At 33.5% G+C, this 24,930-nt stretch overlaps 1 protein-coding gene across 1 annotated transcript in view; it reads right to left on the bottom strand.

Annotated features, from left to right (window-relative positions):
- LRBA (LPS-responsive vesicle trafficking, beach and anchor containing) overlaps positions 1-24,930 on the bottom strand; it is a gene marked incomplete at its 5' end in the record, with an annotated part of 547,723 nt that overhangs the window by 110,741 nt on the left and 412,052 nt on the right. The window contains one exon of the mRNA XM_008566486.1: positions 11,990-12,142. Within this exon, the coding sequence (XP_008564708.1) occupies positions 11,990-12,142 (153 nt within the window). The remainder of the gene's footprint in view (positions 1-11,989; positions 12,143-24,930) is intronic.

The following is a 24,930-nucleotide window of genomic DNA, read 5'->3' as shown; positions in this document are numbered from 1 at the left end:
GAAAAAAAAAAAAAAAAAAAAAAAAAAAAAAAAAAAAAAAAAAAAAAAAAACCGTATAGGAGAAAGATCATTTATCTGAGAATTATGTGGAAATTCTTATACAGACATTAAAAACTTATAGAAGCACAAAATGAAAGTCCATTCTGGTGCAGATAAAACTTTAGATTCCAATGTAGAAGAAATCATACTCCGAGTGAGCAAGATTCTGTATTTAAAAGTCCTGTATCAGAAACTATGGATACGAAGCCTTCTGACATGACTTCACCACTAGCTCTTCCACTTGGGACTGAGGACCACCACATGCTTCTGCCTGTCACAGATTATCAGTCTCCTACATCAGATACACTGTTGAGGTCTACCATGAATGGGTATTCGGAACCACAGTTGATTTTTTCTTTTTTTAAAAACAATTATACTGAATTTGTGAGGAATATGCAATTATCAAGATGTCTCTGGTAGTAAACATAAACATCTCAGGTAAGATGCATATATTCATATTAAATTCCCAGTCATTTGGGTTGTGACCATTATTTTTCATTCGCTGAAGTAAAAGCCCCTAATGCTACATCATAACTGCAATACCTGTCTTAATTTTTGGCTTTTATATCTAGACTATACACACAGCTTTTTAAGGAATGAATTATACTACAATAACACTATTTTTTGTTGTTGTTCATCACAACATAGTTATTAAAAAAATAAAAATTTACATGTCCAACAATAGTTATAATACATCCTTAAAATGGAATACTATGTAGCCATTTTAAATGGTATATATAGAGATCCACAGTACATTAATTGAAAAAAGCAGCTCACAAAACAATATGTACTGTAGGATACTTTTTTTTTCTAAAATATATAAACCCACAGAAAAAGTCTAGGAAGACATATACCAAACTGTTAATAATAAGTTACGTCTTGATGGTGATAATGTGTACTTTTAAATTTTCTTCTGTTGTTTATCTAAATTAATTTTTTCTCAAATGAACATGTGCTGCTTTTGCAATGAGAAAGGAAGTTATTTTTATACATTTTTAACAATGTAGAAGAATATTTTGATACATTACACTGTACTCCATAAATATGTACAATTATTATATGTCAATTAAAAATAAGTGAATAAATTTAATTTTAAAAAGAATATTTAGGGCTGGCTGGTTAGCTCACTGGGGAGAGCATGGTTCTAGTAACACCAAGGTCATGGGTTTGGATCCCCGTAGCGGCCAGCTGCCAAAAAAAATAACTTAAAAAAGTAAAAAAGAATATTTAATGGCATGAAGAAACATTCATGATATATTTACTGCTAAATAGTATGTTCAGCCTGCTCATTTTTTTAAATTTCAGAACCACATTTGTTTTTATGGTTACTTATAGTTGTAATTGTAACTACAAATGCAGACTAATTGTAGCATATCCAAAAAATATGTACCAATAACCACCTACAGCTTTAAAAAGTTATAAAGTTATAGATGTGTTAATTAAATGTCATCCTGATCATATTGTGTAAAAGAAATGTTTATATGCATGAACAGGTGGTAGAATGACATGTGATTTTTAAAAATTATTTGTGAGCTTGGAGTTTTCTAAAATCAATGCATATCATTTTCTTTTTCTTTTTCTTTCTTTTTTTTTTTTTGCTTTATAATATGTTTAATCTCTTGTAAATTACTAAGCCTTCATAAATTCTTTTAGTAGAAATATTTTGGGTGGGTATGTTTTATTTTCTTTTAAAGCTGACTTAATTCCATTTTTATTTTGCATTTTAGAATTGCCTTTCATTTACTGAAATAAAATCTGTCAGTCTATGTGATTCAGTGGAATTTTTTTTTATTTTTCTTGCCTCAAAATTTAAGCAAAATCTATGATAGTATCAGCCCTTGAGTGTTGCTGTTTGCCCCATACACCAATACATGAACTATGGAGAAAAAATAAAATTTCTTATTTCTACCTACAAAATTAAAGTGGTGAATAAGAATTATACTATGTCTCTATTAATATACTGCATTAGAGGTAATTTTTCTAATGAAACAAAAAGAAGTGTTTCTCTTAAAAGTTAATAAATTTTTTATTCATAAAAATTATTAATTTTTTATTCATAAAATCAATAATTTCTATTAATAAAAATTATTGATTTTTATTCATAAAAATATAAATAATTTTTAGTCATTTAGAATTCACTATTCTGGTGAAAACCAATGATCAGTACCATTGGTTTGAGTTATTTGAGACTATATTTTCAACATGAATTTTAAATAGATATTTGGTGTTCTTGTCAAAAGATACAATTTGATTCAGTTTTTACTTATTAGGTTTCTAGATTACTGGAGAAAAGGAAAATATACTGAGTTCTGAAATGTTTTGATAAGCATTTTTTAAAATAAAGGTTAAATTCTAAAAAGAAAAAAAAAAAATAACCCATGGATCGAAATAAAAATCACAAGGGAGACTTCCAGTCAAGATGATGGAATAGACGGTCCCCACCATCACTCTCTCCCACAAATCAACCAATTTACAACTATAAAAAAGCAACGACAGCCAAGCTGGGGCTTCTAGAGCTCAGGGGAAGAGGAGGAGATACCTACAGAGGGCATGAAAGTGGGAAAAGCCATGATGACAGAAAGAAAAAGTCCCTCCAACTGTTTCCAGGCTGGAGCTGTTGAGTGAGTGGAGCAGGAGCTGGCATCAGCCGCAGCCGTGCCCTTCAGAGGAAGTTGCTTGGAGGCAGCATGGGAAAAGAGGGCCTCGGTGAAACCCAGGCCAGCAAGACCACTAATAGGGTTCCTGTGGACAAGAGCAAGGAGCCACAACAACTGAAAAAAAGGAGCCACTCAGAGGCTGGTGAGTCATCACAAGGGACCAGAGCACAGCCCGTCCCATGGGAAGTGTTTGAAGCACAAGCAGAAGGGGAGATGGCACACCAGGAAAACACTGGGACACAGCAAGGACAGCTGATCTTCCCCCCAATCAGTCAGTGCAGGACCACTCAGAAGAGATTGGTCAGGAATACAGAATTGCATGTAGTGCAGTTTGATGAAAAGATTCAGGCCCAGACTACGGTTTCTATACAACCCAGGTGCATTGGTTTTCACTAGACCCAGAAGTACCTATAAAGTCAACCATTAAAACCTGAGCTGCACAAAAAGCCTTTCCTAGAGAATCGTCAGTAAAGCAGCAAATTAACTCAACCACAGAGCTCAAGTACTCGTCCCCACAGGAAGTACCCCCATCTTAGAAGTAAGCAAAGGACAGCAAATTAGTTCCAGTGTAGCGTTTGAGTGGTGGGAACAACAAATAATCCCACACAGAACTTAAGAAAAAACAAAGTACCTACACCCAGAGACAAAATTTGATAGTAACTAGTAAAGGCCTCATTTCACCAAAGAACATGTGTAACACCTAGAAGGACTGGATGTCTCATGGGCTACCAAATCGGAAAGGGGGGAGGGCCAGGGGCTTCAGCTACCCTCCCACCCCCACAAGCACAACCACCCAAGCAATGACCACTGAGCCACAGCAGAAAGCGCTGGAGTAGTGGAGGGCTGGGGGCCTCAGCCACGTCCCCCCCACCTGCAGCCAGCCCAGCGACAACCATCAAGAGGCAGCAAGAATGGCCTTGGGTTCCCAAGCTGGGGAGGTGGGAGTCAAGGGCTTTTGCCAGACACCCCAGACATCTGCACCCAGCCCAGCAATGATCAAGCCACTGCTGGAAGCCCCCCAGTCTCACCTGTGGGAATGTGGGGGGTGCCGAAGGCCTCAATCCCATCCCTCCTACTTCCTCCTTCTTCCATGACATTTCCTTCCCATTTCCCCTCTCCCCCTCCCTCCCAACTATTCTGCAACAACATCGTAGAATGTAAAAAAAAATTAATAAAATTAAATTAAGTTTAAAAAAAATCACAAGGGAAATTATAAAATGAATGCTATGATCTGTATGAAAACAAGCAAACAAAATATTGAAATTTATTAGATGCAGCTAAAACGACCCATAAAGGAAAATTTGTAGTTATAAAAGCCAATATGGTAAAAGAACTCAAATTAAAAATCTAGTTTTCCAATTTAAGAATCTAGTAAAAGAGCAAATTAAACCCAATGCAAGCAGAAAGAAATAATGAATTTGAGTGAAAACTCAATGAAGAGAAAAGAGAAACATAATGAAACAAAAAGTTGGTTCTTTGCAAAGATCAACATAACTGACAAGCCTTTAGCAAGACTAAACTAGAAAAAAAGACAGAAAATTATCAAATATCAGTATAAACGAGGTAACATCACTACCAACCTTAGAGAAATTAAAATAATAAGGCATACTATGAACAACTTTAAACCAACAAATTAGAAAACTTAGATTAAATAAACAAATTCCTAGGATCCTTGACACAAATTACTGAAACTGATTCAAGAAAAAATAGAAAATATGAATAGAACTATAACAAGTAAAGAAATTGAATGGGTCATTTAAAATCTTCTCACAAAGGAAAGCCCATGCCCAGGTGGCTTCAATGGTGAGTTCCACCAAACATCTCAAGAAGAAATAATACCAATCCTTCACAAAGTCCTCCAAAAAACAGAAGGGAACACTGCCATATCTCATGCTATGAGAACAGTACTACCCTAATAATAAAAGCAGACAAAGAAAAGAAAACTGCATATCAATATTCTTTATGAATATAGTTTCAAAAACCTTCGAAAGTATTAACAAAATATTAACAAAAAAAAAATCCAGTACATACCAAAAGCATTTACATAATCCAAGTATGATATATTCAAGGAATACAAGGTTGGTTTAACATCCAAAAATCAATTAACTTGTAATATATCATAAATCACTCTCTCTCATTTGAAAAACCTTTCCCTATTTCAAGATCACAAAGAAATTCTCATGTATTATCTTTTGAAAGTTTACAGCTTTATCTTTATATTTAAAGCTCTAATACACAGATGGTCCCTGACTTACCACCGCTCAACTTACAATTTTTTGACTTTACATTTATGTGAAACCATCGCAGTTTTGACGTAGTTTGAATTTTGATCTTTTCCTGGATTAGTGATATGCAGTATATGAGATATTCAACACTTTAAATAGGCTTTGTGTTAGATGATTTTGCCCAATTGTAGGCTAATTTAAGTGTTCTGAGCACGTTTAAAGTAGGTGACTCTAAGCTACAATGTTCAACAGGTTGGGTGTATTAAACACATTTTCAATTTGTGCTATTTTTACTTTATGACAGGTTTATCAGGACATTACCATTGTAAGTCAAGGAGCATCTGTACTTTCATTTCTGTTTGTGGCATAAGGTTCCAATTTCATTTTATTTTCATATATTTCTTATAGGTTGAATTGTATGACCCCCAAAATTCATATATTGAAGTCGACCTCACATTACCTCAGAAGGTGGCCTTGTTAGAAAATAGGGTCATTACAGATGTAGTGATTTAAGACAGGTCACACTGGAGTAGGACAGGTCCCTAATCTAATATAACTGATGTCCTTATAAAAAGGGAAATTTGGACACAGTGGTAGACACGCATAGACGGTGGATGACGTGGAGAGACACAAGGAGAAGATGGACGTATAAAAGGCCTGGAACAGATCCTTCCTTCACAGCCTTCAGAAGGAACCAACCCTGCTTGATTTTGGATTTCTAGCCTCCAGAACTGTGAGACAATAAATTTCTGTTGTTTCTACCCAGTTTGTGGTGCTTTGTTACAACAGCCCTAGGAAACTAAAAAACTAACTACCTATCTCGGTACCATAAATTGAAAAGGCCTTCCTTTCCCCCCAGATCTGCAATACCAGATCTACAACAGATGAAGTTTCTCTGTATGTCCGAGTCTGTTTCTGGGTTCTCTGCTCACATCCCTTAGTCTATTTCTCCTATTTTGCCCTAATTACTGTAGGTTTATAATAATTCTTGATGTCTGGTGAAGCAAGTCCCCCTGAAACCTGCTCTTGTTCTCAGAGAGAATTTTGGCTATATTGGCCTTTTGCTCTTTAGAATCAGTTTATCACGTTCCACCAAAACAAAACAAATCTGCTGATACCTGGATTGGTTTGTACATTGAATTTATAAATAAATTTGGAGAGAACTAACAATCTATTGACATAGTACATCTTTCCACTTCTTAGGTGTCCTCCTTTTTTAACTAAAAATTTCAGAGTAAGTTGTATATCAGGATTAAAAGCAAACCAAACAATAATAATTTTAGACTTTTTAAAAAACATCATATATATCTGCTTGCATTCCCCATGGATTTAGATCCACCTACTACACTAGGATTGGGATGGGATTGTGCAGAAAGAGAGATAGCCACAGTTGGGACTAATTATTACCAACTGCAGCTACTGTGGCTATTTACATTCTTGGCCATATCATTATTAAGTGAAAAATGAAAAGGCAACTGGAAAAGGAACCATATAAGAAAAGCATGTTAGCTTCTGGCATTTTAGCTCAAAAATGAAAAAAAAAGTTGCCTGGTGCTCTCTTAAGAAACAGATTTTTGAGGGGGGAGGGGGGAAATTGGCCAGTACTGAGATCTGAACCCTTGACCTAGATGTTATAAAGAAACAGATTTTCAAATGCCATTTCTTCAAACTTTTCATTAGGGCCATGAGATTCTGAGGGTCAACTATGATGTTAACACTTGAGAATTGTAAATTTTCCATTCAAAGAAAAGGTTACAAAAGATTGACTTAATTCATTCAGAGATATAAGATCTATAAAGGTTGAAGTTGCATAGATTTAAATTTTAGCAATGGATACGAAAAAACAAGGTGATGAAGAGATGAAATTAAAATTTTTTTTGTCAGACAAAACCATAAAAAGATAACATGTCTTTTTATTTGTTCATATGTCTTCTTATTAATGGAAAGGAGATAACATACTCACTTTGTTTCTTTACCTTTTCAAGCAAGTGACTATTTATGTCACCATTACAAAATAGTAGAGAAGACAAAAGCTACAAAAGATACACAAAAGTAAATGTGATTCTAACTGGTAAACTCAGGACAATTCATCAATAAAATGCTTCCTTTGCTAGATTCATGCCACATCTAGGCCTTGAGAAGCTTTCTGTTTCAGCAAGTTAAGTTATCAAAGAGAAGGTAACCTCCAAAAGAATAAGGATATCATCTGTCTTATTCACTGAGTCTAACAGTGCTGGCTCACACATAGGCACTCAATAAAGACATGTGAAATGAATGAGTTACTGTTGTTATCATCTGAATAAATTATACATTCTTCAGCTAAAACAAAATACTCTACTTTGTCAACTTTTAGAAATAGTCCTATCATTACCGCTCTGAGTATGGTTTTCTTTACCTCTTATTCAACTTAAAACTTGCAGGTTATAAGAGACAATGTAATATAGGTCCGTAACACTGACATTATATCACAAGAGATAAATGATGAGCATTCTAAACTCATACATTTTTATATTATTTGAAAGTATGAAAGCCTATTTCTCATTTATATTTCTGAAGCAGTATTTGAAATAAACACATTTTTTTTCTCTTGTTCAGGTAATATTAGATAACAGACCAATCTAAGAGTTGTAACTAAGACAGTTTTGGTTTCACACTGATTCCAACTATTCAGAACAAAGAAAATATACATATATTTCTTTTTGAAAATATAATTTGTTTGCCTGAAAGACTAATTAAACTTAGGTGAGTTTTCCTTCTAAAATATGTAGGATATTATCTTTCATACATAAGTCTATCACTTAGCCATTCTGCCAATCCTACATTTCGATCTTCATTACTTACAGTAAGATCTGAGGATGAAAATGGTTAAGTAAGATAGGAGTTATAGTTCTCTAATATAAATACAAAATGTAGTATTACTGGTCCACCATCAAAATCATGCTCCTAAAAATATCCTATCCTCTTGAATTAATATTTGAGCAACCAAATACTTAAAAAACATGCTGGGCATCTTAAAATGAGTACGTCGGTTAATTAATTCTGTGATCTCCTGCTATTATCCGAGTATTATACAATCTGTTATTATTCACTGTCCTATAGATCATCTGTTCTTGGTGCTGGTTTGTTCCAGGAAGAGAGACAGCTGCAACACTATATCCCTGTTCAACCTGAGGACCATCTGACTTTAATTGTAACACACAGCTTGATGTGGCGCTGGCTATGAGAAGCCAAAGCATCGTCTGTAATAATCTGGAAAAGCAGAATCCTGCCAACAGAGGGCTAAAAACAGGGACTTGTGCTGTCTGGCTGCCTGACGGGCTGCAGGAAATATGATTAATGAGTAAGGTATAATGATATCAGGAACCCGATTAGCACCAAAAAAAGGTCACAGATCAAAGTAGTATGCATTTCATGAGCTACAATCATTGCATAAAATCTGTGGACTTGAAGAGGTAAACGTACAAGAGGAGGGGGATAAAACCCGTATGTGATAACATGCTAACGAAAACATAAAACACCATACTATAGAAAATTAACTTACAGAGAATTAACATGAAATTATAAAATGAATCATTATGGACTGTACTGTGGGAAAGCTTAGTTCATTATAAATGTATAATAAATACTTTTGAATGAATGAATGAGTTATTACTTTCATAAAGACACACATAAGCAAAATCAAGTATCTCTCTTAATTATGAATTAAAATGATCAGAAATGTAAATATTCAACTCTAAACTATGTTTGCATTTGATTTGGAGTGAATTTTTATATAGTTCTGTTTGGTAATTAAGCTAATTCAGAGCCAAAGGTAAGAAGACATCTGTAAAACTCATTGAAGTAGGAAACACCAGGAAAAATACTAAGTAAACTTAATAATGAGTTACAATAAATGTGCCATTAATACTGTAAGATACTATTTTGTAGGGTACTATTTATAATTATTTGTATGATGCAATATTATATAGATCATATATTAATAGTCTGATATACTATTTTGTATGATACTATTCATAATTTCATAGTCATGTTCAAGTTTAGAGCATGGGCAGCCAAAACCTACATCTGACTAGAAAACAATTTGGTAAGGTACAGTCTCCTTTTGTTTGTTGCCCTTGGGAAACCTGTCCCAAACAGACAAAGCAGTGTGTGAGGGTAGAGATGGGAGGTCCCGTCAGAAGGGTGGCTTATCTCAATTTACACAACTAAATTTTCTCAACTGTCAAAATACTGGCGAAAAACTTTAATATGACTTATTCAAATGTTTCTACCTCTTAGGTCTCCTTTAAAGTGAAGTAAACAAACTAACAAACCTCTTTGTGCTTTTTAATAATACTATGGTAATGACATAGAGAATTGGTTCCCTTGACACTTAAAATTTTAAATCATATTTGAGAAAAAGTGTGTCAATAATAAAGTGATCAGAACATTAGTTCTTTCTTAAATATATTTCTCAAAATAGGGATGGCACTTTATATCTTTCATATATTATGTAAATATTATTTTATATTTATTTAACATTTAGTTAAAACATTTTTTAAATGGTGAGTTAAAGTCACCATTAAAAAATAAAAAAACAAGCCACTGAATAGTTGAAAAATATTCACAAAACATAGTGTTGGATAAAGGACTTTTACAGAGAATATATAAAGATCTCTTACAATTCAATAGTAAAAAGACAAACAATCCAATTAAAAATTGCGCAAAAGATTTGAATAGATAGTTCACCAAAAAACATATATGAGTAGCAAATAAGTCCATGTAAAGATGGTTAACATCATTACTCGTTAGTGTAATGCAAATTAAAATAGCAATGAGATACTTACTAGAATGGCTAAAATAAGTAAGAGTGACAATATCAAGCCTTGGTAAGGATATGGAAAAAGTGGAACTTCATACATTATTAGTGGGAAAACAAAATGGTACAGTAAACATATTCTTATCATGTGACTCAGTAATTCCACTCCTAGGAATTTTCCTAGGAGAAGTGAAAACAGATGTCCACACTAAGACTTACACAAAAATATTCATAATAGCCCCAAACTGGAAAAAAACAAATGTCTGTTAATAGTAAAAAGACAAATGAAATGTGATATATCTATAAGACAGAATACTATGCAGCAACACAAAGAAATTAACTAGCAACAGCATAGGTGAATCTCAAAAACATGATAAGTGAAAGAAGCCAGGCACAAAAAGACTACATATTGTATGATTCCATTATTATAAGATTTCTAGAAATGCAAAACTATAGAGACATGATCAGTGGTTGCCTGGGGCCAGAAGCAGGAGCAGAAGCAAACTGTGAAGAGGAGCACAAGTAAACTTTTTGGAGTGATGTAAATGCTCTAAAGCTGGATTGCAGTGACTGTTCACAATTGCATAAATTTACAAAAACTTATTGAATTGTACACTTTTTAAAAGTTGAATTTCACATTGTGTAAATGATACCTTGAAAAATTTGTTTCAAAAGGGTAGACAATCACTGAAAGAAAAAAAATTTGTATTATAAGTGCACCTTCTATTTACTTCTATGTGCCCCCAGGGGAAAAAAATCACACAACTGTAGACAACCGTCACATTTATTTTTTTTTTTTTATTTTTTTATTTTATTTTATTTTTTTTGTCTGTTTTCCGTGTCCGGCAACGGATTGCAACCCTCAGTGTTGCCCCCGTACCGGACCGGGGACCGGCAACGGGATCGCAAGCTTCGGCGTTGCTCCCGCGCCTCGCTCAGCCAGTGAGCGGGAGCCGGTCTGTATGTGGGATCTGAACCCTCGGACAGGAGCGCCGCCGCGCTTCTCAAGCGGCGCACTATCCAGTGCGCCACCGGGCCGGCCCAGACAACCGTCACATTTAAAAGTTTGGTATCTTCTTCAATATCTTTCAGAGCTAGGCTTTGTCTTAGGCTCTCACTTTAATCACAGAAACTTAGTGAGAACCTTCGAAACCTCTTGGGGTAAAAGTAAAATGCAAAATGTACTATAAGACTGTGATATAATAATGTTCAATACTATTTTCTCAGTGCCTACTTTCTGAGCCAGAGACTATTCTAGGTATTTTACATACATAATTACAATTGTACACTCACAATTTCAAAATTACAAATAAGGTAGCCAAGGCTCATAAAGGTTAAACTGCTAAGGCTCCATAATCAGCAATGTGGTTGATCCAGGATTGGGAAATCTGGTCTAACTCAAAGCCTGTATTCTTTCCATCGTAGTATATATAAAATGTAAAATTTCAGTAATAGTGAGATGCTAATTGGGTTCTGAACGTTAAGATTAAAATATAATTGTTGGCATGAAAGATAAGGGATACCACCTAGAAAACCAAAATGCAATAATTTCCCTTGTTTAATTGTAAATTTAAAACACAATGCAATTTAGATTTCTTTTTTAATATGGTGTAGGGTTAAGATACTACTTTTAAATACTGAGAACAAAGCTCCCTGATTTCAAACTTTCATGAAACTTAAAAGAAAAAAAGAAGTTATATTATTTTCTCACAAAATAATACAGAACCCATATAATGAAGGACATTAAAGAGTCCACTATAGACAATACCAAAGAGTTGTTTGTAAGCATAATGATCACTGTGCTTTTAACTTTTCAAGTTTTCACAATCTAAATATTATGTAAAAATTTCCTTCAAAGGATAGATAGTCACAGAGGATATTATTTGAAAATCTTGTTTCTATTTACTGAAATGTACGATGGCCTTCTAACTGGAACATAAAATTACATTCCTTTCCTGGCAGGAGAAACCATATTAGAAAAAGCATTCAATTCCAGTTTCACTAATAATTTTGAATTATCATGTATATATGAAAGTAAGCTAAATTCTGCATAAAAGAATAAAAGAAACTATTATACCTTTCAATCCAATAAAATTATTTTATACAGTTTTTATGGGTATATATGACTATTCATCAACTATTATATCACTTTTAATTATCCCTACCAAATACAGCTCTGTCCAGAAGTGCAAGGGTTAATGATCATACACGAACACATGAAAGATGCTTTGAGAAGAGGCTCATGACAGAGTAGATGATTATTATCTTACCATTCTGTTTATGCGAACAAATTCTTCTGAGGTTTTGGCCCAAGGAGGAAGTTCGACATCAGACACTACTGTCCCATCATCCATCACTCCGAGATTATAATTATTGAAGTTGACAAACATCTCAGGGAGATAATAAAATTCAGGGATCAACTCCTATATAAAAATAAAAGACAATACTATATCATAAACTGGAGGATACTGACTAGATATTCATAAAAGTGCCTGATCATTTCCTACTGTACAGAAGGGAAAATAAACATAAAGAAATTTTTTCTCTTTGCATATCATAGCCCCATCACAAAGTTTCTTTTAACGTAGACAGATACTATCCTACCAAATTTAAACAGCATCTTACTGGTATAAATACTAAGCTTTCCTTCAGGACATGTTTCATAACCTCAGAACTCGGAAATGCCAAAATTTGAGTAATAATTGAGGTTTGACAAGACATAAACAGAGATTACCGTGCTGTAACAATAATGACAGCCTAAACTAGATTTTTTATGAGGTATATGAGGTTTTTGCCAGAAAAAAACAAAGTATTTATAATATAAACATTAAAATACTGCCTTGCTCCCTTCATCAACCAGGAAGATAACTCATTACACTTTAGCCATGGTTTAACAGTGTATTTTCCTCATATTTCAAAACATTCAAGTTTAGTTTTAAGATACTAACTCTGACAAAAGATCAAAATTTATAATTAGTATACACAATGACCTGCATAAGAAAGTGAGTAAACTGAATATATGACTTTAATAACGATGCTTTAAATACACTAATAGGACACTTAATAAGCAGAAAAATGCAGCTGGCAAGGCTTTTGTGTGAAATGAGCCTCACATATAACTATTTCAGAGGCCCCGTAGATCAGACTTGAAATCCAGTCTCGACATGGGTCAGTGGCTCAGTGGTCTTTCAGATACCCCCTCAGGGCCAGCTATGGCAGGCCCGGCTTTCCAAACAGTTGAGTAAAATAGGGAGGTCATCAGATTTTGGACAAGGTCAATATGAACTTGCCAGAGCAGAGAAAAAAGATCCAGCAGGAATGAAGCTATTATCACCTCCATCATCCATGTGAAATGCTGCTTGACTGTGAATTGTACTTCCTTTGTTTACAATCACAATAATTAACTAAGCAGGATAGAAATAAGCTTGTCCTAAATGCCTGACAACCATCTGATCATTAGACTTAAACATTTAAACTGAACAAATTTTAAAAAATTAAAAGGAGGACCTTGTTAAAAGTTCAACCATAATAAAATCAGACAGTGATCACACAAAAATTTTAAGATTCTTATATTAAAAAACAATGCATATAAGTTTAATTGACAAAAAAAGAAAGACAGATGTGTATTGTTTCATGCAGCAGAAAGCAATATCCAATTTTTTTGAGCTAACATTTACTCTGTGGTATGAGTCAGGTACTAAAATAAACTCTTAATAAACCTTATCACATTTAATCATTACAACTTTACAAGATAAAGTACCATCTTCATTTAAAAAATTAACTAAGGCTCAAAAAAGTTAAGACTTGTCTTACTCTAAAGCCTGTGTCCTTGATCATCAAATAAGCTTGTGTTCTACTTATATAATATACTGTATGGTGCTAGCCATTTTATTTATTTTGTTTTATTTATTTATTTATATGTATTCATTCATTTACCTTCTTGTTTACTTATTTGGCAGTTGACCAGTATGGTGAGACATTTTAAATTTAAGTTTTTAATATATATTCTAAGTGATTTTTTAAAAACTAAAAAAAAAAAAAAAAAAAAAACCCTAAATATAAACTTTTAGTTCTTTCATGATAGAAAACTATTTATATGTATTCATTCATTTACCTTCTCGTTTACTTATTTGGCAGTTGACCAGTATGGTCAGACATTTTAAATTTAAGTTTTTAATAAATATTCTAAGTGATTTTTTAAAAAAAAAAAAAAAAAAAAAAAAAAAACCCTAAATATAAACTTTTAGTTCTTTCATGATAGAAAACTGGTTCTCCTGAAAATATACACATTACACATATAGTGTGTTTTACACTACATATAGTAATTATTATATGAATAAAATTAGCCCAAAAAAGAAGAATTTTTGAAATATACTGTAACTGTTATTTGCACTAATAAGAAGAAAAGTCACTTTATAACTTTCTATTATGAATTTGCTGAAGTGTGCATTCAATAAATTTTCAACTTTGGGGAATTTTACCAAAACATCATATAATACAAAAATATCTCCATAATTCTTGTACTATTGAAGAGAAATGTTACTACTCCCACGTTTCGTTATACAATAAAGAGGAAGGAACATGCCTTCCTTGTTTATTCAGAATCAAAAGCAGCATTTGGTTTAATTAAACAGCAATTCTTTTCATTTCAACACCTTCTCATGATTGGAGGATGGTGCTCCTCTTTTGCCTGTTATACCCACCATGCTTCTGTGTACTAATTCTCCTAGATTAAAAACAAGAATTATAATGGCTGAATTTTAGGTGTTAGATTTCTCCCGGGTTTTAAAATTTGGGATACCAGTCATTTCTACTGTAAATCAGAGATATATACTGCATGGTAAAAATATACCAAAGAAAGTACTCTTTGTCAAGACCAATTATAGAAAGCAGAATGCAACACGTGATATTTCATAGCAATTGTCATAAAAATAAAATCTTCAACACTTCTAATACATAGCATGAAAATATTATGATTTTGTATGTTTTTCTCTATCTTCTGTATCTGTCATTTTATTCAGATTACTCAAGTTGACAAAAAAATATTGGCTCAAAACAGAAATGCTCGCCACTCATTCTTTTACAAGTTGTAAACTCAATTAACACAGTAATATATTTTGTTCCTGGCCCAGTTTATTTAAACATACAAATTTATTATGAATTTAAATTGTTGTTACTTCAATATTGACACCTTATCCTACAACAGATTCACTTAGAATTAAATGGAGCAAAAATACACATAAAACAAGAGATTTTTAATAAATGTTATGAAGAAAGCAATTTTCGACCTTTATGTCTTATTGGACCACATTAAACTTTCAGATATATAATTTCTATCATGCTGGGAGGGAGGTAATAACTCATCAATTTCCACTTAATTATCATAGATTTGTGATTTCCTGAAGATACATATCACATAAATTTTGTACAGTGGACATTATAAAAATAATTCAAAAATTAAACATTTAAACTTCAGTAATTAAAAATTAAGCTTAACATTTCACTTGAAATTTATTAAGATATAAACTTATGTTTTGCTCTCTTTATTTTTTACCGCTCACCCCTACCCCTTCAATTTTAAGAGAGTAGTTAGGCATTTTCTTCCCCAAGAACATGTGCAGAGTCCAGAGCAGAGTCTTCTTGAAGGAATCCTCCATTTCCATCTTTTATGCAAGTCTAAGCAAATAAAGGAGATTATGTAAGGTGTCCAGAAGAAGAAGATGTCAAAAGTTAGTATTTTTAAACAGACAGAAACCAAGGAAGAGGCATAAGATTTTCCCCAAGATTAGGAAGGCAAGTTTCTCAAAATTTGTAGTCATCTGTTTTCAGCCTAAGATGAAGGAGAAGGGATGAAGAGGTTAGGCTGGAACTCAGGGGATGGGAAGTGGTGAGCAGGGTCACTACATGCCCATATAGTACCTTTATAAGAATTAGAAAAAGGCAACCTTTCTGGGCTAATGCAGTCCCAAGGGAACTCAGTTTGGTAAACAGAGGGAACACAGGCTGGATTTCGGCTCCTAGTCTTTCTCTCAGACACGTGCCCTTTTATAGAGAACAATCTGCCTACTACGCATAGCAGCCTATGCATGGTGCACTTGGGGAAGCTAGTCTCTCAGCACCAGAGCTTTTGGCATCTGCAAATATTTCCTAACTCAAACTTGGAAAAATCAGCAGAGCTGCCTGCCTCCAAAAGACTTTGTATATATTTTAAACAATGAGGATATGACTAATGAACAAGAGGGACTAAAGACATGAGGGCCAATTTTCTAGGTATCACATAAGCCTGGATTCTCATTCAAGGCTTAAGCAAAGGAGATCCCTACCCTACCCTTCTAATGCCTATGAATGAATTTCCCACCATCCTAATAGGAGGAAGGGTTGAATTCAAATTAGGACATTTCTTGTATACTTGAGTTGGTGATTATGATTTTATATCTATTTCAATACTGATAAAAAGTTACCAATATATTAACTGATAATATAGTCCTAGGGAAAAAAATGGTAGGAATAATTCAGTATGGACAGAATACAAATAGAATTTTTTATTAAAAGAATAAAACTTATAAGAAGTTCCTCTTAATTGATTATTTGATTTAAGCCTTAATTAAATAGAAAGAGTAACACATCATTATCACAAAAAAACAATTTTTTAGTTCTTCCTCTTTGCAGAGAACTGTGTTAGGGTATGGGATACAAAAACATGAAAACATTAGAGTCCCCCCCACCCCCAAAGAACACAGATCTAAATTAGTAAGTTAGAGTGAAAGGATACATTTATTAAGAGAAAATAGATTGTAGAAAAGAACAGCACTCTAGATGTTCAAAGGAGAAAGTGATGTCTAAAAGTTGGGGTGGTCAAAGAAAGCTTCAGGGAAAAAAACCAAAATACACTGTATTTCCCTAATGCAGAACTCATCAATTTGTATTGCAATTGTCTGAAATCCCTCTAAATTGAAGTCTCCATGATACTGAAGACTTTATGTTTCTTGTTCACCACTACACCATCAAGCCCAGACACAGTGTGACACATATAAGGCATTGGGTAAAAATTTGTTGAATGATTGATTGAGAAATGGTATTTAAACTCAAAGATAAATAAGCAGAGGGGAAAAACAAGAACAGTCCTGACAAGTGGAATATATTTAGAAGTGGTACACACATTGAAACTTGCATATCATTTGTTTCTAATGATTGAAGAAGAAAATTGGTTCAGAGAAGACTATATACATGGGGTGGGAGATAAAGACGGAAAAGTAGGTAGGGTCAAAGTGTAGAGAGTCAGGAATGCCTAGCTGTGAAGCCTTATCCGTTTTTCCATAAGAAAAAAAAAATTTTCCCTTTGGGAAATTTTTTAAATAAACATGAATTGAAAACGGGACAAACATTTCTAAGAAATTAACACCGAAGAGAGAGGTTATAAAGGTTCTACATATAGTGTAAAAGACATCATCAAATAAGCACAATTAGTAAGAGAGTGAGTATATATACTTAAAGTATATTATAATCTTACAAGGAAATCTGCATAAATAAATCAGTTGGTGGGAGTCAAATAGTCTCTTAATATGAAATAAACGTGTTGCTTGACTGAGATATACTAATACGTAACAAAAGAAATAAGCATATATACAGCCAAAATTTTACTATGGATAACAATGATATTCCAGTTATATAGAATTCCATTTTAATCCTAAAAGCATTTTTCAGTATTAAAAAATATTGATACAATACCTTGATACAATACCAAATATTACAATTCAAAATTATCTCCTTTGACAGATGAAATTTAGTAACAAGGTCAAAAATTATGTCTTTCTAATACTTTTAATACACATTTACAAAGTGAAGCATGTTTTATATTCATCAGAACAGAACACTAAGCTCTGGATAAAAAACACATGTTCAGCAATTCTTTAAAACATCAGTAGAAAATGATAAGTAAACAACAGTGACAGAAGACAGATCTATTTACAATTCACATTTTCTTCTGGGTTGCTGACAACAATTGTAATCTCTATCACTTAATTAGGCAGATGGGTCTTAGAGGCAGGTAACATGGCCAAAATGTAGTGTATCATCTCCTAAAATAAAAACTTAAAAGGTTCAACCAGAGGTTATACCACAGATCAGGATAAGCCTATTGCTTTGATCACAAATCCCACGGCTTTCATGGCATAATGACAAGAATTGGTTGTGACCACACATATGCTTTAGTTTTCCTTATTAAGGTATGATCTCCATTGATATGAATGGCCTTTGCAGCCAGGCTGTACGATTGTCCTTTTAATAGTTACCATCTCTATCCATTGAAGTAAAACCATGGACAAACATGTCAACTACTTACCTATTAACCCAAAGAAACAGTTTTATCTCAGTTTTATCTGAGAAAACTCAGATAAAAATAAAGATGCTACTTCAGAGTTAAAATTAAATATTTATTTTATTCTTCCTAAAATATGAAATCCTGATAACTCAAATATAAGCATGATAGCAAGTTACCTAATTTAAGGTGGACTGCTGTGGGGATATTGATGGTAAAAAAAAAAAGGTAAAAGCAAAATTTTAGCTTTTCACCTCTGGGAAAATGACCTATTTTATGAAGAAAAAAAAAATCCAAATAAGCTTAACAAACAGAGTTGATGAACAATAAATTATGGGGAAAAGAAGTGCATGTTTTGATATATTTTAACTTTCAAGAATTTATTTTGTTAGCCCGCAAATAACAAAAACTTGTTAGAGGTCAAGTACATTGAATTGCAAATTTAATAGTTCGTTTTAAATGGACTCCATATCTGAAAGTTTTCAAATTGATGTTAACATTTAGTTTCTTCTTATTTAATAAAAAAAAAATGCTACATTTTTCTTCAGTAAAAGAAAAACATAATAATAATTTTTTAAATTGGAGAAGAAATAATCTATTAATCCATCTGGACAGACCTGATAAATATCGTATAGTTTCAGGTATAAAACTGTTATTTCAAATGCATTAAAATAAAGAAAAGGCATGGATTACAAACCAATAGGTAATAGATAATCTATTTCAATCTGATGTAGGAAAGAATAATTAGGTTTGATTTTGTCTACTCAACTCACTGTCACATGCCCATATTTTGTGACCCTTACCTCAATTGCCATTTCTAAATCACAGGATTATTGTGGGACTCATATGGGTTAATACAGTTCTACATATACATAAAATAGTAGTAGTAGTATTACTATCATTGTTATCATTAATATGACCCTGATAAAAATCCAAAATTACAGATTCAACTTGCCTAATTTCTTTTCTTTTTTTGGCAGCTGTCGCCTAATTCTTAAGTCCAACAGATCATTGACTGAATTATGCCCATTCATAAAAGCATTCAACATAACTCTTAAGAACACTTAACAAAATTTACTTGTAAAAATGAATATGCCCACAAAAATAGTTGAGACTTAATAGTTCCTACAAAATACCTATGACACTTAAAACAAATTTATTATTTTTCTATTGGCATTGACAAGTATGGCTTAACATGCCTCATTTTATGATAAATGCCCCCGATAGTTTATAGTTCTCTCCTGCTTTCAACACCGTTTTCACTTCCATATTTGAACCAGACATCTTCATTGAGCCTTTTGCTGTTCTAGGCCCTCATCTTCAAGGAAATTAATTTGGGAAGAGATAATGGGCATTAATAATGCAAACAACGATTGAGCTATAACTGCAAGAGAAGGCACAAATAAAATGCCCACTTTAAATACTTTCTGGAACAAGTTGTAAATATATGTATGAGTATGGGGGGAGAAGAGTTCATATCAGCATCTATGGATACATTTTTTTTTTCCTTTTTGTCTTTTTTCATGTCCGGCAACGGATTGCAAGCCTCAGTGTCGCACCCGTACCGGACCGGGACCGGCAACGGGATCGCAACCCTCGGTGTCGCGCCCGCACCTCGCTCAGCCAGTGAGCGGGAACCGGTCTGTATGTGGGATCCGAACCCTTGGCGGGAGCGCCGCCGCGCTTCCAAGCGGCGCACTGTAGCAGTGCACCACCGGGCCGGCCTATGGATACATTTTTTAACTGAACAAAAAATATCATAAGATCACCAGTCAAAATACAAATCATACCTGACATATGTGTACATTTTTATAGTTCAGGAAGATCTAAATATTTTCCAAATGCCTTGATAGGCCATTTTCTGTACAATATATAAATAGCTTAAGAAAAATATTCAGTGTTTAAAGTAATTTTTATCAATGAACATTGTTGACTTAAGAGTATAAACTTCAATACTAAAAAAAATTAGTACATGAATTCACCATTTAATTTATTGATACATGAAGAATAAAAAAGCTAAAGAGGTGGTTAAATTAACAAATCTGTAAGTTATGTATAAGTTATATATAAAAGCAAGAATAAACAGATATAGTTCAGTTAGAATGTGTTTTAGGTGAGACAGCCTGAGTTCACTCTCTTGTGGATGTGAGTGTGAAAGGAGGAGAGAGACTGATGGAAAAGAGAGGCTGGCAAAAAAACTAATGAAAGAAAGAAAGACAGGGAGGGAGGAAGGAAGGAGTGCATAAGCCAGAAACGTACAAATGATATATAAAAAGGATAAGATCTTAATTTCACTTTCTTTTAGCATTTAAAAAATTCTTAATTATTAAAAAATATGTCTGAAACAGGAAGAATAAATGATTTTTTATTCAGAAAATAAAACTACCAAATCATCGAAGTTTAAGCTTTTAAAAAAATAAATAAATACATTAAGAAATATATTTCCAGTAATTATGTTCTATTAACTTTAGCTAAACACTTTCCTATAAATGAGCTGACGCCAATGCTATCAGCATCCACAGAGTGTACTCACATGGTAGAAGATGTGCTGCTAGGGGAAAAAAGGAACCTAATTTATCTCCAGATTGTATACCCCTGGGATTAGGTAGAAGAGGGCAAGTCAAAGGTCTCATGTTTTACAAATCTCACAAGACACAAATGAAATAATTGTATGATCATCTCTAATTTGTACTATTATTTAACATATATATGCACACTTAAAACTTTTCAGTGTTAACTTTTAAAGCTAAAATTAATTCATATAATATTACAACGTAGTCATTTATTTTAAAAATATTATTTAGCAATCTCTTAGGATTTGATTGTATTATGTGTTCTTAACTGTAAGTAAGGAATACACTTCATTGACCCTACTAACTTCAAAATACAAATTTTATGTTTACCACTAACAATATGTAATTAATTATAAAGTAGGTTTTTAAATAGATCCAAGATATGTTCAGTGATGGGATGTTCATATGAACTTCTTTTGTAAAGCTATAACAGTAAGAACTCAATCTGTATTAACTGTAAAAATTTTTTTAAATTGAATCATTAACAACTCTTGGTCAGTATATGATATTCAGCTACCAGTTCTCTTGTGGACAGAAAACACTATCCTAAAATATGAGAGGCCCCATTCCATGTGGAACACATATGCATTGGGGTTTTGCTGTACCCTTCTGGCTGGGATAGCCATACATTCCTCTCCTTTTCCTCAACTACCTCTCTATTTTTCCCAGGCTCTTTCATTTAATCCTAGAAAAGCTTTATATCTTCCTGTCCGTTACAGTCAACCAAATGCCAAATCCTGGAGAATTACTTTTAACTTATCCCCTTAGCTTCTTAACTAGTTGAGGCTCTTACCATCTTTCCTTTTAACTAACTGTAATAGCCTCCTTACATTTCTCCCTACCTCCAGTTCTCATCCTTTTTCTCTATTCCTTAGATCAATTTCCATACTTCTGCCAAAGCTCTTTCTTTTATAACAGATCATTATATTGTACTCCCGCTCACAAACCCTAAACGCCTTCTCACTGCCTATAAGCAGGGATGGCAAATTACAGCCCACGGGCAAATATGACCTGACACTTGTTTTGGTAAGTACAGTTTTATTGGAACACCAATCAGGCTCATTAGTTTACATATCATTTATGGCTGCTTTTGCACTACAATAATAGAGCTGAGTAGCTGTGACAGAGATTGCATACATTAAAAAACCAAAAATATTCATTATTTGGCTGTTTGATGAAAAGTTTTGCTGAACTGGGCTATAGAATTAAACCAAATACCTTTAGACTGTTACCAAAGGTCATCATATCAGACCCAACTGCCTTTCAGTATCTCTCTTTTTCAGTTTTCTACCACCAAAAACATAGGACCAATTAGCAGAGTAGTAAGCATTCTTCAATGTGCCAAGCATGTTCTCTAAACTTTGTTCACGTCACTTCTCTTGCTCAGAATACTCTTCCTTATTTCATCAAATCATTAATTTAATAAATATTTCATTTCATGTGTACTATGTTCCAGGCACTATCCTAAGCACTACTGATAAACCAATGAGCAAAACAGTCCCATATTCATGCTCTTATGGAGCTAATGTTCCAGCAAGATAAGACATAATAAACAAATCAATGAGTATAATATACGTTTGTCAGATGTTGAGTGACATGAAGAAAAATGATGTCGAGAAGTAAAGGTGCATGGGATGAGGGATGCAATTTTAAATAGGGAGGACAGAGAAGTGGCATTCGAGCAAAGGGGGTGAGGAAGAAGAAGAAGAAGGCCATAAAGATATCTGAAGGAAATTTCTCAGGTGAAAGGAAAAGTAAAAGCAAAGGTATTGAGGTGGGAAGAAACCTGGAGTACTAGAAGATCCCAAGGAGGACCTGTTTAGCTAAAATGGAGTGGAAGAGAGGGCAAACAGAAAGAAAAAAGGTCAAGAGGATATAGGATTTTGGAATGGGGATAGGTGGTGTGGGGTCTTACATAATAAGGACTTCAGCTTATATCTCAAATTGGAAACTATTTACTAACAGGGGAAGACTGTGACAGAAGTAGGTTTGAAGGAATAAAGATCAGGAATTTGGTTTTGAACATGTTAAATTTAAGATACATTTTACATATTGAAATGGAGATGCTGAGGAGGGAGTCAGACATCAGGAGAATGTACATGCTAGAGACATAAATTTGGGAGGTTCGTTAGACTCCCTTGCATCCTTTAAGATACAGTTCAAAAATCACTTACTCTATGAAGTCATCCCACCTCCTCCAGTCAGAATTAATTTCATTTTGTTTATATCTTATTATAGCACTTATCACTATCTAACTTGTACTAAAAATAGTTTTATATATACCTGTTTTTTTCATCTGGAGAGATATGTGAAGAACTATGCTTATCTTACTCTTTTAACTCCGAGTGCTCTCTCCTATACATTACATATGGTAAGTAACCAATAAATGCTAGCTTAACTAAATGTGTTTAGTGGGATTTTATTCACCTCCCATGGGAAGTTTTCTGCCTGTAGGCAGGGAGCTAAATACCTATACCCTAGTAAAACCTGTTCTTTCTTCTGTGTTCTATATCTGCATGTCCAAGTCAAATTTAATCATGTCTCTCTGTCTCTGTCTCTCTGTCTCTCTGTCTCTCTCTCTTCCTCTCTAAATCAATCACCAAATCCTAACAGTTACCTTCTAAATATAGCTTAAATTTATCCACATTTGTCTAGCTCATTGCCAAATTATTTTCACAGCTTACTGACTGCTTCCACTCCTGTTCATAGTATAATACGTATTCCAACACCAATCACAGTGATCTCTTAAAATCACAAATTCTATTCATGTCACTACTCTGCTTCAAACCCTCCCAATGTCTCCCCACTGCCTCCATGGTAAAGTCCAACATCCTTAACAAAGCATAAATATCATCATGATTGGCCCTGGGTTTCCTCTTTCTTCTCCCTTCTCTTCATTTCAGATGCTGTATCTATGAACCCACAGAGTGTCATTATACTCAATTGCTGGAACTTGTTTTATTGTCAGTATCTTCTCTAGTGCAAAAGCTCACTGAAGTCAAGAGTTGTGTCATATTTGGTGCTGTATCACAACTAGGGCCTTACAGTGGATAAACTCAATTAAAATAAAAAATTTAAAAAGTAAATGCTATCTCTGAATTCCTCCAAATTTTTTAGTCTAATTTTGCTTTTAACACAGGTTATAGTTTGGTAATATATTATAATAAATTCTGAGCTTCAGAAGAAGTATGGTTCTTCAATAATCTCCATTTTAGATCCACTTACTACTGCCCCCATTCTAAAGTAATGAACCAAGGTGACATTTATAACTCCTTCCACTCTCTAATCCTGATTGTTAATCACTCTATAGGAGAGAAGGAAAAGAGTTTAAACTGCAGCAAGTCAGACTGTACTTAACCATCAGACTGAATTTACTGACACTAAGGATATCTGAAATGAGGAGGCTGTCTCAAGAGAGGAGGGAAAATATCACTGACAATGAACTGCCCAGAAAAGCTTAGATATTTGCCCAATATTTAGGTGTGATTGCCTAGTAAAATTCACTTAAGCTTTATGAGTCTGTAATTTGTTCCACAAAATTTGGTCATAATAATTCAAGGTTCAGGCTAAAGAGAGTAATCTATTATGAACCTCAGCACCTAAGTTTAAGTAAATTTTTAAGATTTGAAACACAGAATCTACTGGGGTTTTCAAAATATTTATCAGAATGATTATTCTCCAACCCAATTTTAACACTTTCTATTTCAGTCCTCAAGATTACATATTATTGTTACTACATGTCAGTTTATATTTAGATGAAGTACACATCAGAAGCATCATTGCCTAAAGAGGACAAAGGCATTCTTCTTTCCATATCCCTTGGTGTGACTCCAAAACAATGCCCTCAGTCTGTAGTGCCCAATGTAGTAGCCACTAGGCACAAGTGAACACTTGAAATGTGGCTAGTGAGAATAGAGATATGCTATAAATGCAAAATACACAGCAGATCTTGAAGACTTAGTAAAACACCTAATATTTTTATATCGACTACAAGTTGAAATAATATTTAGGATATATCAGATTAAAACAGATTATTAAAATTAATTTCATACAGTTCATTTGACTTTTTAAAATATGACTATGAGAACATATAAAATTACATATGTGGCTTACATTTGTGGCTTGCATTATATTTCAATCAGACAGTGCTACCATAAGCCTACTTAAAGAACGAACATTTCTGAACTGTTTCTTCAGGAAGAATAAAAAGCATCATTGAGAGGTCAGATCTGAATGGGGTCACCAGTGATGCACAGAAATACAAATGATCCCCCAAACTTAAAAAATAGTAAATCATGCTAAAAATGAAAAGCTTTAGTAA

This window comes from Galeopterus variegatus, unplaced genomic scaffold (assembly GCF_000696425.1).
Source record: "Galeopterus variegatus unplaced genomic scaffold, G_variegatus-3.0.2 Scaffold245, whole genome shotgun sequence".
Lineage (NCBI taxonomy): Eukaryota > Metazoa > Chordata > Mammalia > Dermoptera > Cynocephalidae > Galeopterus > Galeopterus variegatus.
This window is presented reverse-complemented; position numbering and strand designations above follow the sequence as displayed.